This window comes from Siphateles boraxobius, unplaced genomic scaffold (assembly GCF_051911475.1).
Source record: "Siphateles boraxobius isolate OS27281-9 unplaced genomic scaffold, OSU_SipBor_1 18, whole genome shotgun sequence".
NCBI classification, from domain to species: Eukaryota; Metazoa; Chordata; class Actinopteri; order Cypriniformes; family Leuciscidae; genus Siphateles; species Siphateles boraxobius.
In genome coordinates, this window is record NW_027508788.1 from 9977456 (window position 1) to 9991540 (window position 14085).

A 14085-nucleotide genomic window follows, 5' to 3' on the forward strand; every position below is an offset into this window, starting at 1 on the left:
TTTTGCGAAGCCAGTAACCACATATATTTTATTCTCAGTGAATTTGTATTTGCAAAGCATTTGACATGCCACAACTTGTAGTTTGGAGTTTGAACCGTGATTTAATCCCCGCCCTCACCTCCGCCTGTGGTTTCATAGTCATTTTTTCTCTCTAAGTGACACGGTTCACCGAAGTGTTAAAAAATAACTTTAAAAGCTCATGTTGACAAAGTGGTAAGCACAACTTAACTGTGAACATAAATGTAGCTTTGCAGCTAAAGGTCAACCTGCTAGATTAACCCCGAGTCTGATCTCGGCCAATTTCAGCTGATTCACACAGCGTGTTTGCAGTAAATAGTTCAATAAAAAAAAAAACTTGAAACTTGATTTTCTTGCTTCCGTTTTCAGCTAGCTGTTTGATGGACAGTGAATAATGTCGACGACGCCATTTCCTCAGCAACATCCCTTGACAATGTCACATATTTTTATGATAAAATAAATAAATAAAAAATAATGACAAACAGACAGCAGACTATACTATCAATGTAATGAAATGTTCTATTTTTATTATACATCTCCGCGGCAAAAAACGACAACAACAACTAAATGTACATAACAGAAAACAAATGATTCATCTGCATAATAATAATATAAACGTAAGAACAGAAAGCAGATGACAGGCAGCACAAGATCTTGTCATATCAGTCTCTCAATTTAGAACAACAGCGCCTTCTGTTGGTGTGAAATTAAAGCCTGTGATGAGAGATGGCCGAGGCACAATGGGGTCTGCAACACGTCATTCATTTGACCTTGTCCTCTCTTCATAATTCATATCATGAGAAATAAAGATATCAATGAAATCATGGAGTTACATGAATTCCAATTTAAATAGTAGCCTATTCTCAATTATAATACAATTCTCACTTATGCGCAGTGTCAGTCATCATAAACTGTATATATATATATATATATATATATATATATATATGAAGTGGTACAGAAAAAACACTTTGTACTATTCTGTAAAGTGAATTGTGATGTGCTAGTTTTTTTTTGTTATTGTTGTTGTCCCCTTCCAATCACACCACAGCTTTTCTTGTGTTACCAAAAAAACCTTTACCTCCGTGATAAGTTCAGGAAACTGCAGGGGGAAAAAATAAAAATAAAATATATGACCTCTTCAAAAATGTTGCAACTTAACAGTGGTACTTTTTTCAGATTTATTTGAAATCCATGTACTATTTCCTGAGTAACAACCCATGAGAAATCACAGAATGAGAATTCAAGAGAATGGATCACATTGGACAACAAACGCATGAACAAACACACGCTGCTTTAGAGAGTAGTGCTGCTCGCTCTCTGCTGCTGCTTATGGATTTGCTCCAGGATGTGCCTATGGAAATAGAGAGGAGAGGAACGTATCTAATGCCAGTTGATGGATTTCTCTTCATGAGAAAGACTTAATGAAAAAGCTCTCAACCACGAGGTGAATGTATTGGCAATATGCATCTTCTTTTCTTACCTCATCAAAGGTGGACATCAAAAACCTCATCCTGTTCCTCCTGAGAGCCGTCTGTGATGACTGGAGGTACAGAGAGAGAGAGAGAAAAGCTTGAAAGTCACTGCTAGTTACTATCATCGTTTATTCTTCAAAAGATAAATAGTACGGTACACTAGACAGGATCTGGTTTCTACTGGGTAAAGACCACTAATTTTTTTTTGGCTGCATTTTTTAAATTGAATTACAAATGTGTTTTTTCAATCACACTGAATTGTATTTAGCTTGACAATACATGGACCTTTTAACTTAAAATTAAATATTTTTTTACTTTATTTTAATTTCATTTAATTTATTTGCAGGTACATGCACGTTTACAGTGATATATTGTTGATTTTTTTTTTTTGTAAGTAGAATACATCTGTTCTTTGTAAATAAAAATAGAAAAAAGCACAAGTTGACAACAACATGATCAGTTACTAGCATTTCGTTGGTTCTCTCTAGTTTTTGCATGCATTTATCATTTCTTTGTATGACAGCCTGCCCAAAAATAATGTCTGCACAATTTGTCAGGTTTCATTGCGTTGTCACAAATAAAACAATTGACTCCAAGCGCAACACAATATGCATACAAAGTCTTTAAAAAATCTTAAATAATATTTGAATAAAGGCTGAAGATGTCAATTTTCCTATAGGCTGGAGGAATCACTTTCACTTTACTACTGTATGCTGATTATTGCTGCAGAACAAATACCGAGACTTGCTACTGCCACATGACACGCTGCTGTGAGCATGTAAGACATGCTGCTGCTGCACATATAACATACATGTAATAATAATATTGGCTGCTGATGCAACGACAACCAATCAGCAGCGGTATGTAGATACCGATTTGATCGCAAACAAATTGAGTTAAGGACCTATCAGCCTGTGCCATCTCAGTTTCATGAAAGAACTTTGTATACACACACACACACACATATATATATATATATATATATATATATATATATATACATGTTGGATTGTGTAATGTAACATGTGTGTGTGTGTGTGTGTGTGTGTGTATGTGTGTGTGTGTGTGTGTGTGTGTGTGTGTGTGTGTGTGTGTGTGTGTGTGTGTGTGTGTGTGTGTGTGTGTGTGTGTGTGTGTGTGTGTGTGTGTGTGTGTGTGTGTGTGTGTGTGTGTGAGAGTCTTGTATTCAAGTACACTTGTATTAATGTGCATTTACCTGGGGACTCTGCTATCGGCTCTGTGCTGGTGGGAGGCGGAAAGCTGAAGGAGCGCGTGGCCTTAAAGGAAACGTCATTGTGACAACTGACGCTCTGTGCCCGCTTGCGGCACTCAATGGCCAAACGACTGCAACAGTCTTTATGACAAATCACCCCACACACTGAAAAAAATGAGAGGAGGGTCACAATGCTACATTCACACACACGCACATAAAAACACACACAGTTAATTTGGTTTCATACCTTTGCATTTGCATCGCTGTTTGAAAAATCCCCATATCTGCAAGAAGTAGCATATATAAAATAACTCAAAATGACAAAATATGTAAGAAAAACATGGGAAAAAGTCAGTTTGAAATGGATTTTGGGTGCTTCAGTTCATTTAAATTAGCTATATAACACAGGTTGTAAACATTTTGTTTTATCCAGTCAGTTGACATTGTAAGATGCTTGGAGTTGGAACTATATTCATATTTTTTATTCATAATTGGATGTAGCCTATAGAAATCCAGACATGTTGATTTGAGTGTAACATTTAAGAAATTAACAATCTAACAATACAGTCCAAATGTTTGAGCTTTAAAAGAATTTTAAAACGTTTTTAAAAGAAGTATCTTATGCTCACCAAGGCTGCATTTATTTTTAACAAAAAAAATGTTTTTTTCTTTTAAAGTCACTTTTGATCAATTTAGTGCATCCTTGCTGAATAAAAGTATTAATTTCTATTAAAAAAACAGACCCCTTACTAACCCCAAACCTTTGAAAGCTAGTGTATATAGTATATTTAATTTAGTTTTCTACCAAATTAAAATATAGTTAGTTCTTGTTTCATTGCTGTAATGATATGACTGGATTCTATGTCATGTGAGTTGACAATGTTACATTTTTCAGAAACACTGCTTTATATTTAAATATTTCAATGAACAAAAAAAGACCTTTAATATAATAACATGTTAAATTACATTCACTGAACATTTAAAAAAAAATGCTGGTTCCAAAAAAAAAAAAAAGAACACAAAAGAAAAAGGAAAACAGGTTCTGGTCTGGGGTGGACTCGACAGGAAATTAGAAAATAGGAAGTGGTTACTATCTACACCCAAGTACCGACTATGAACACAACAACATCTTTCCCTCAGACACACCCTAAAACACACTGCTGTACATGAGCGAAAACAGCACAAGCACCATAAACTTCTGACAGCAGAGACAAATATGAACAAATCTGGCTTATGAGTGATAATAAAATAGGCATAATGTGCTTTTTCGAAATAAATACAGATCTGGATGTCTGTTTCTCATGACACTGAAAAGATCTTATTTCATCTTATGTGTGGGTTGTCATCACGTTGGAGATGAAGATGAAGAGTTCGAGCCATAAATAAAATGTGTACTCACCAAGCGAGAGCAGTGCCGACAAAATGAAGGCTTGACGCTGCTCGTCTCTGTAAAAGTGTGAAAAAAACCCATCTTACAGTTCTGTAAGGAGCTCGCCTTTGTGAAGTACTCAATCATCTCCTCTCTGCTAATTTTACAGTCCCTGGGAGAGAAAATGAAAAAGAGAAAGATGGTACCTTTACTGTACTGGAGACTTTGACAAACGAGGAGAAATAATTATTTTAGATAAACTGGACAGATGTCTTGATAAACCCACTGGTTTTGGTCCAGTTCATCAAACTTGCCGAGGTAAGGGAAATTGCTCCTGATGATCTCAAACTCTTTTTGGGAAATGCTGCCATCGCCATCAGTGTCAAAATTTTGGAACACTGACTGAAAATAAGACGTCTTCGATTAGTTCTTTTTCACCGCAAAATCATTAAGTACACAGCTCTCAGGAATACTTGTAAAATTTATGCAATAAGCGTGATCTTTCATTTATTCAGCCTATATAAGTTAATACAGTGTAACTTACATTTCAGACACAATATTAGCAGTTATTTTTGCTCCACCAAATGAAAATATTTCCAAACAAAAATCAGAATGAACAGTTTGAAATTTTCCCACTTATGTTCCCGAATGAATCAATGTTTTTGAACAAATTGGTTGATTCAATGACCCAATCAAAAGGTCAATCACTTTATTTTTATATTTTTGAACGCATCAGTGTTTTAAATGAATTGGTTGAGTGAATGATTCAATGACTCACTCATAAGGTATGTCACTTGTTTCATTTTGTCTTAATCAGTGTTTTTGAACAAATTGGTTGAATGACTGAATCAATGACTCACTCATAACGTCAGTCACTTATTTAGTTCCTTACTGAATTAGTGTTTTTGAATCAGCTGAGTGAATGAAAGAAAGTCACTATTCGCCACAGGAGTCACTGTGATACAGTACAGCAATACTGTTTTATCGAATACATATAGTATCAGATATATAAACATAAAATAATATATAACGACGCAAACTTTGTAACTGACCATTGTCCCAGGTAATCAATATCCAACATAGTTAGTTTGTGCTAGTTTTACACAGCTCATTATTGCATTCATTTTGTGACTGTCTCACTTTACTTTATCCTGTACATACTATTCCAAAACTATATTCTGTGCCATCAGTTTATCTGAGATTTATAATAAATTAATTGAAAGTAGTGCATGTCACATACCTCCACCATTTTTTCAATGTGCTTGTTGATAATCGCTGGATCTGCTTTGGGTTTGACTGAAGATGCCCACTCTTCTATTTGGGGAGACTGTGACTTTGAGCTGGAGGTCTAAGAAGCCAGAAATCAATGGTGTATTCACTTAGCAAGTGGAAATAAGGCACCAGTAGATATGGATAAATGACTGCCGTCCGTTGCATGAACAGAATAAATATAGAGTAGTGGTTCAGTCTCCCAGCTGCAAGTCTACGTAAATGGATTATGCAAACAATATGGGAAAATTAATCAACTGAGGAGTTGGTGTGTCGGTGGGGTGACTCACTGATAGTTTAATACTGCGAGGCTCCCTCTGTAAAGACAGCTGATATATCTCGTCCTCTGAGTGGTACTGGTCCAAAGACACCTAGACAGGTACAGAAGAAATGCAAATGATGAACAATAATTGATGACTGATATAGATTTGAAAAATCATTCAAAGGCTATATCAACCTCAGTGTTTCCTGCTTAAATATCAATGTTTATATTTAAAAGAAATATTTAACTCAAAAGCAAAAATTCTGTCATGATGTATTTATACTTATTTCTTTATAAAATTATGCAAACAATATATAAACATTTAAAATAAATGATGTTCTTTTGAACTTTCTATTAATCAAAGAGTCCTGAAATAAGGTTTTGTGGTTTCCATAAAAATATTAAGCAGGACAACCATTTCCAACCTTGATAATAATAATAAATATTTCTTGAACACCTTATCAGCATATGATTTCTGAAGGATCATGTGATACTGAAGACTAGAGTAATGATGCTGAAAATTCAGCTTTGCCATCACTGGATTTTGATTACAGCAAACCTATAATAACTCACTATGAGCAGATTCAGCAGGTCTGAATTGGCTTCTATATTGGGTGGAGTGCTCTGAATGAGCGCCAGCTCTTCCAGGATGGCATACAATTGATGGGTCTTGGTTAGGTTGACCCTAGTCTTCTCTGGGTCAAACCAATCAGGCAGGGCCACATGGACAGCAATCAGGTCCTTCAAATGTACCCCGAGGATGGGGAAGCGGAATCCCGAACATTCAGAGAATCGCTGACGGTAGCGACTGTAGTTTCCAGAGGAAGTGACCAGCTCCACCAATCCATCAAACACCTGATTAAACACAGAGGAGGCCATCAGTTAGGATGAAGGTCTCTGCAGCCGAAATATAAGGAAAGGGGATTTCAGAGGCTGGTTCATGGGTAAAAAATACTTCTGCTCATGTTTGGTTGCCTGATAACAGAGCACTTGACTTGAGTATTGATATTTCTGTGCAATCTGGCAGAGAGTATGAAAATGGCACTCAAGCCACCTAAAGCAAAGTGGGAACTTAAGAATCTTATCTCCCATAGCCAGATTTGGAGTGTTACAGCTGTTTGTTTTTCTCGCCAGAATTGGAGGTGTGTTTATAAAAGCTGCTCTCTGGCAGTCCTTACCTTGCGCGTCTCGCTGCTGATGAGCGCCTGGGTATCTTTGAGTCTAGCAATGGAGCTGTTGCTGAGCCCACCCACTACAGCCATCAGTGTGTTAAAGTTCTGCAGCTGCAGTAACCTCTGCACACACACACACACACACACACACACACACACACACATGCATTTTCATGTTTTATGAGAACATTCCATAGACATAATGATTTTTATACTGTACAAATGGTATATTATATCCTCTAATCCTTTATAAGCGGTTTTCCTCATGGGGACCAAACTAATTTCCCCACAAGGACAAGGGATATTAACATCTTTGTGGATAGGGTACCTGAACCACCTACCCACACACACACACACACACACACACACACACACACACACACACACACACACACACACACACACACACACACACACACACACACACACACACACACACACACACACACACATAAACACACACACACACACACACACACACACACACACACACACACACACACACACACACACACACACACACACACACACACACACACACACACACACACACACACACACACACACACACACACACACACACACACACATATATATATAAATGATAAAATCCTAAACCATTCTGTTTAATTTCAGTTAAATTAGACTCTGAATCACAGATCTTCCATGTGCTCTTAGACTTTTGGATCCCACTGTAAACAGATTACATGTCTTTAAATATAAGCAAGCAAGTTGGATTAACCTGGGCCACTTTGATGAATTCACTGATGACAGTGGCTCTCTGCTGAGCTGTAGGCTTACTGAGAACCATGATCTGGATCCACTGGGAAACACTGTTAAACAGAGTAATAAAACGCTCCAGAATAGGATTATCCACCGTGCAGCCGTGCATCACAAAACTGTGGTAGTCCTGGAACTGAGGTGGAACAGATTTTTCATTTGCAATATGAAATAAGACTTGAGGTCATACTATTACAAGCACAAACATGTGATTAATTCTGCATCTATAAATTAAGAGACTTACTAAAATTTTGCAAAACGATTTGTACTCCATATACGTAAGGTGTTCAGCCAGGGTGGAAGCATCAAGGTGGTCAAAAAGAAGTGAGGTCTTGCGTTTCTTCTGGACAGTCTCATCTAGTTGACGTCGCCATTCGTATGATGGGCTACAGGCAAAACAAACAAGACATTGCATTTCTGTTCTTTCGCCAGTATGCCTATATATCATGTTGGCTGTTTGGATTAGTGATTTATATTGATTTGATATTTAAGTAGATTTTAATTTAACTTAAAAATAGGCACCTAAGTTTAATATGTACTAAAGACTCATTGATTTGGCACTCTGGAACTGTTAAGTTATTCAAAAGTATTGTAAATGCAGTTCATACAATATTGATTGAACACACATCTTTAAAAGGTTTTGAAATTATAATGAAGGCCAACGTTATATATTTGGAAAAGTCTAGTTATATATATGTATATACTGTATACATATATATATATATATATATATATATATATATATATATATATATATATATATAACTAGACCTTCCATCATCTTTGACATTCTTAATTTGACCTATAACCTTTCAGCTGTTTGAGTGTCTCAGACAAGCAGCTTGTTTGTGATGTTCAGTCCATATTCTCCACCCCTCCGTATCAAAGGAGCAGCGTTTTGAGTGAATACTGTGCGCCTGTGACTCACATGCTGTCTATATCGATGAGCAGACTACGCCTCACATCTCCATTCTGCTCCAGTCGCTCTTTCAGACCGCGGATCTGCTCAGCCAGTGCGGGGTTCAGGTCAAACTCAGCTGGGAACTCAGATATCCAGTACCTGACAGAGAAAAAGAGACGGAGGACAGAGAGAACATTGACACAGAGTAACTGTGGCTGTTCATGAAATAGGTCTGAGCAAGACATCAGGAGGACGAGTATTTTCAGTGAATAGTCTTGCCTCAACTGTTTTATTCACAATACACTTCTGTGATCCAACCCAGCTGCCTTATGACACAGACCATCACGTCTTTACAAAAACCAGATGGCCAAATAGTATTTGGACACATAGACACCACAGCCATACTTTTGGACATGTAATTTCAAAAACCATACGCATTAATAAGGAGTAGGTCCTCTTTAAGGGGCTGTTCTATTCACACATATACAGTAACTAGTTTTTACTGTTTTTATATGTAAATGTGATACACATATGTGCTTGACCATATCGCATGTTTGGCAGCATCACACACATGACAAAACTTCTTAAAAAGCAGCGTTTAAGTTAAAATAGGTTGCATTTTTCTATTTCACTGCATGTGTCTCACTTTTTTAAAAGCAAAAACATGATCTGTGGCCCCTAAAACGTGTCCCCTGATGGAAGTGGAATGGAAAAAAGACGATTTTTTTTCAAACTTGAACATCAAGGTTTTAGATTGCAGCGTCGTGCGTGAGAAGCTGCAAAAGAGTTACTTCATTGTTCACTGCTCCCCATTTCCTGAGCACGGGATATCAGTCGAAGTCCACTTCTCTTGACAAAATGCATTGATTCAGAACATACTATAACATCAGTAAACACAGATGAAAAAGTCGTACATATTAGTATAATGACATAAAATACAACCATACATACATGTAATATGTATCTAAATTTAATTAAATTAATATAAAATGTCATTTGAAAGAGCTGAATTTAGTGATAATTGTCTATCAATGTTTAATATGAAAATTAACAATTTGGTTATATTAGATGTCTTTTATCTTATTTAATTGTAAATGCATTGTAACTATTGCCTTTATACCCACATACAAACCACACTAGGACTAATTTAACTCAATAATAACGACGGAGCCTCTAGTGTTTTCTACCGCCTTTATTTTAAACATTTAAAGTGCCCTCAATAATTTTATGCCTTAAAACTAATCTTTGATCACCAAAATGGCATATTTATTTGTTTTTTTACTGTGGGAAAAGATTGTTCACGCCTTAAAATATGATGAATGTAACCTATACCCTTGCTTCATTTAGTATACGCGGAACCATGAATATGCAAGTATTGGTATGCAATATGCATTAGTCCCACCTCCACTCACTCATACAGGTTCATCAACAAGTCTATGTATCAGAATTATAATGCGTTTATGTATCGCTCTCTAAAACATCATACACATAATGGTAATTAATATGATTAGCCTTTTGCTTGACTACGTTATCAAACAGCAAATAATGTGTTGCTAAAATTACGCAAAGTGTTTTCCCCCAAACTCTGGAACGAACAGCGAACAAATTACAACGTGAGAAATTTTCTGACCGCAGTGAATTATTTAATGAATTACCAATGAATTATTTAATGAAGCCAATGCTGTTTGGTATATGGTTTGTTACTAAACATTAGGTTCTAATCTCACCTCCTCGTTTCACACATTTCACGTAACAGGGTTAAAAGCGCTGCTAACCTTGCTGTTGAATCATTGCTTTTAAAGGCAGGGTATGCGATTTGTTCCAGAAAATGTTTTTGTTATGCTGGTTGAATGTCTATTCACATCCTTTTACCAATCACTAAAAGTTAAGTGGTCTAAATGTATTTATATATATATATATATATCATCTGTAGATGGCCCATCAAATATTTGTCCAATCATTGCATTTGGTCCAAATTAAATAAATCTGCAGCAGTCAGGTGGTACAAGTCAGTGCTCTTTTATGTTCATTGCTATTGTAATGTTATGTGCTTTGAGACATGAGGTTTAACGCCGTCTCTCGTCTCATGATGCTTTGGAAACTCATTCATGTGTTTTGAAGGTGGTGTAGCTTTGGAAATGCTCTGAAGTGAGGGTGCGATCTCATGCTTTCAATGCTAGCTTGGTATTGCTAGCCACTCCAAAAATTGCTTACCCTACCTTTAGGGCGGTGTTTTAAAGGGATAGTTCACCCAAAAAGCTTCTGTTGTTGTACGTCACACGCATCACACACATGTCCAGCGTTCGCCAATAGTGAGCCTACGTGTGACGTAGCTCTACGCAATCACACTACGTTAACTGACTAGAGGCCCATAGAGAAGGAAATGATTAGTTGAAATAAAGTTGTTATTTTTGTTTGTTTTTGCGCACAAAAAGTATTCTTGTCGTTTGATAAACTTAAGATTGAGCCACTGTAGTCACTTGGACTATTTTAACGATGTCTTTAATAACTTTTCGGGGCTGACAAGTTTCAATCCCTTAGAAGCCTATGGAGGAGTGATCCAGCTCTCAGATTTAATCAAAAATATCTTAATTTATGTTCCGAAGATGAACGAAGGTCTTACGGGGTTGGAACAACATGAGGGTGGAGTAAAAACTGACAGAATTTTCATTTTTGGGTGAACTATCCCTTTAAAAGATGATAACGCAGGGTTAAGTTCTGTGTGAAAAGTCAATTTAAGGGCCATTTACATTCAGACGGGTATGATACTGGAAGATACTGATACTGGCTCCACTCTACTAAAAAGGTTTGTAGAATGATAGGGCTGTACTTGATTTCAGGCACTTGTTAGCATTAGGTATAACTGAAATAGCCAAACCTTGGGTGTCACACTTTTAGCCGCCATGTAGTATGTACAGTTATTAAGCTTTTGTATGTATATGTAAAAAAAACCTAGGTGAACAAATGGGTCTTTAACCTACTTGACAAGATGACAAATCTGAGACTGGTGATTTGCAGAACAGTCCTGTTCCTGAGACCTGTAATACTGTCAAGGTAGCTCCACTTTATTACTATTATCAGCTGTGAGGAGAGTGATGGAAACAGTTTGTGATCCTGTCGGCCCTCTCCATAAATGACAAACCCCACCCATGGCCGACTGTACTAAGTGCTAAATGTCTAGCATAAAAGCCGGCCTGTCACATCGGAAACCAAATGTACAAAGACTTGCATTTCTTTTCAGGTATTTGACTTTAATGCTAGTTATTTGAAATGCAGAGTTCTCAGTAAGTATAATGTGACAGGTCTTAGGAAGGAGGATACTTGTGCATGAGTTTCTTGGCTAGGTCACTGGATGACAGGAACCAGGGATGCATGGTGAGAAACATTCGCACGAGAAACGTCTCCTTCAGAACACCTTCATTGTCTGTGAGGAAGACAGAAAACCAGACAGGGATTTGCACATGAATTAAAATGAGTCCATTAGCCTATGATTTTCATTTAATAGCTTGAACATTTCTACTCTTATAAAAATGTAATGTACATTAAATGGAACAAAAATGTTAAGCTAAATTCAATCAAAAGGTCGAAAAGCTAAAGTTCAGCTAAATTTTTCTTTGTCCATCCCACATTAAAATGTATCAAGTGAAATGCAAGTTGGTGTAAAAAGTGGTAACCTGCAATTGTTACCTTAAAGAGCTGTTTTTAACTTGATTTAATCCATAAAAAAATATTTGTTGTTATAACTTAATGTATTTAGGTTGATTCAGCTATGTTAAATTATATTTTGGTTTTGAATAAAACCAGTTAAAGGGATAGTTCACTCAACAATGAAAATTCCATCATCATTTACTCACCCTCATGTTGTTTCAAACCTGTATGAGTTTCTTTCTTCTGTTGAACACAAAAGAGAATATTTTAAAGAATGTCTGTAACCAAACAGTTGACGGACCCCACTGACTTCCATGGTATTTTAGTCAATGGGGTCCATCAACTGTTTGGTTACCATCATTCTTCAAAAAAATGTTATTTTGTGTTCAGCGGAAGAAAGAAACTCATACAGGTTTGGAACAACACGAGGCTCAGTAAATGATGACAGAATGTTTATTTCTGGTTGAACTATCCCTCTAACTTAGATGTTATCATTTTTAGTTTACCATTTTTTCCCAGTGCATCCCTAAAAGATTATTGTAGCTTAATGGGTCCCTGCTTGAAGACCCCAGAGCTATAAAGAAATATTGAAGAGTGTGGGAGGGAATATTGATAAACAGACACAAGTACACAGTTGAAAAAGCCAGTGCGGTTCCAAATGGCTGATCAGATTGTTTACACAAGAGAAGGAGAAAGCAAATATGAGCACTGACCAAAGGCTTTGATGCAGGCTTCCACCAGCTCATCCACGCTGGCTGACTGATCCGATGAAACGCTCTCCATTCCTTTCTACTTCACTGTTCTCCACAGCCCCTCCTTTCCCCCCCACTTAATTTTCCACTCCTCTCTTTGATCCCTCTCTTTCAGTCTGTAAATGAGGCAACGGCATGAACGGCAAAGGAAACAGAATCAATAAAGCAGAGAATGGTTTAGATGTGAGAGGTGTCATTGGTTTTTCATTTTCATCAAAAGCACACAAATCCTGGTCACACATGGATAATACAACGAACAAGACTCATCCGGAGAATAACAAGGTGCATAAAAGAAAAAGAAAAATCAAAGATCTATAGTAACTGTTCTCAGACAACAGTGGAAGAAAAAAAATAAAAGCCTTATAAAAACTTTCAAAGGAACTAACTTACCCGTTGATCTGGCATCAGAGGTCCAACAGTGATCACTGATGGTATTTGAAAACAGAAGTGCTAATGAACGTAGGTTTCAGGACGGCCTATCTCTACTCATACAGAAAACCACACAGGGCCTCACTGAGGTTCACGCGAAGTACAACTGCCTGTGCGCTTTCCTGTCAGTTAAGAAACTTACAGCTGTTGCATTTCCTGTTCATAATGTTTTGACTCATTTTTCACACCAAAAATGGGTGGAGGGTTGTGAGAAACAAAATGGAGATAGAGACATATTTTTTTTTTAGTTACAGAATAAAAAATCACAGTTTTTGTCTTGAAAATAAAAATATCTAAACATCCTTAAAACAATGTATATTTATTTGAGAAGCAAAGTACATAAGGTGTTGTCAGAGAATATATCTTGATTTTGTTTTCTCGTTTTATGCATGAATTTAAAAAAGTTATGAGGTTTATGTTTAAAAAATGGGTAACACTTTACAATAAGGTTTCATTAGGTAACATTAATCGACACATTTAGTCAACATAAACAAAGAATGGACAATTCTTCTTACAGGATTTATTCGAGTCTTAGATCATGTTAATTTGAACATTTACGAATACATTATTAAAATCAAAAGTTGTATTTGTCAACATTTTTTTTGCTGCTTCATGTTTTATACTTAAACAAAGAACAGCATTTATTTAAAATAGAAATCTTTTGTAACAATATACCCTACCATTCAAAATTTTGGGGTCACTCATTTTTTTATTTCTTTTTTTGAAAGAAATTAATAGTTTTATTCAGCAAGGATGTGTTAAATTGATAAAAAGTGATAAATGCTGTTCTTTTTTAA

The 14085-nt window shown here is 36.4% G+C and overlaps 1 protein-coding gene across 2 annotated transcripts; it reads right to left on the minus strand.

Annotated features, from left to right (window-relative positions):
• Positions 1–519: 519 nt before the first annotated feature.
• Positions 520–13396, minus strand: rasgrp2 (RAS guanyl releasing protein 2 (calcium and DAG-regulated)). Of its 2 annotated transcripts, XM_077233404.1 has the most exons (17): positions 13250–13396; positions 12821–12975; positions 11781–11883; positions 11441–11497; positions 8487–8618; positions 7803–7944; positions 7521–7694; positions 6785–6901; positions 6180–6461; positions 5635–5715; positions 5316–5423; positions 4362–4477; positions 4106–4247; positions 2954–2990; positions 2710–2871; positions 1502–1561; positions 520–1372 (listed from the first exon to the last, which is right to left on the minus strand). In XM_077233404.1, exons 2-16 carry the CDS (start codon positions 12888–12890, stop codon positions 1506–1508), a joined length of 1779 nt encoding a protein of 592 aa, XP_077089519.1. In that variant the 5' UTR covers positions 12891–12975; positions 13250–13396; the 3' UTR covers positions 520–1372; positions 1502–1505. The 2 variants fall into 2 exon arrangements, with proteins under 2 accessions (XP_077089519.1, XP_077089518.1); XM_077233403.1 differs by lacking the exon at positions 13250–13396 and having other exon boundaries at positions 12821–13010.
• Positions 13397–14085: the final 689 nt, after the last annotated feature.

Bases quoted from the DNA above. Each gene is read 5' to 3' on its own strand.
- rasgrp2 (XM_077233404.1), bottom strand. From the start codon at position 12,890: ATGGAGAGCGTTTCATCGGATCAGTCAGCCAGCGTGGATGAGCTGGTG. The intron at 11,884-12,820 runs GTCAGTGCTCAT...TCTTCCTCACAG, and splicing joins AGCCTGCATCAAAGCCTTTG to ACAATGAAGGTGTTCTGAAG. The intron at 11,498-11,780 runs GTATCCTCCTTC...ACAGTATTACAG, and splicing joins GCCAAGAAACTCATGCACAA to GTCTCAGGAACAGGACTGTT.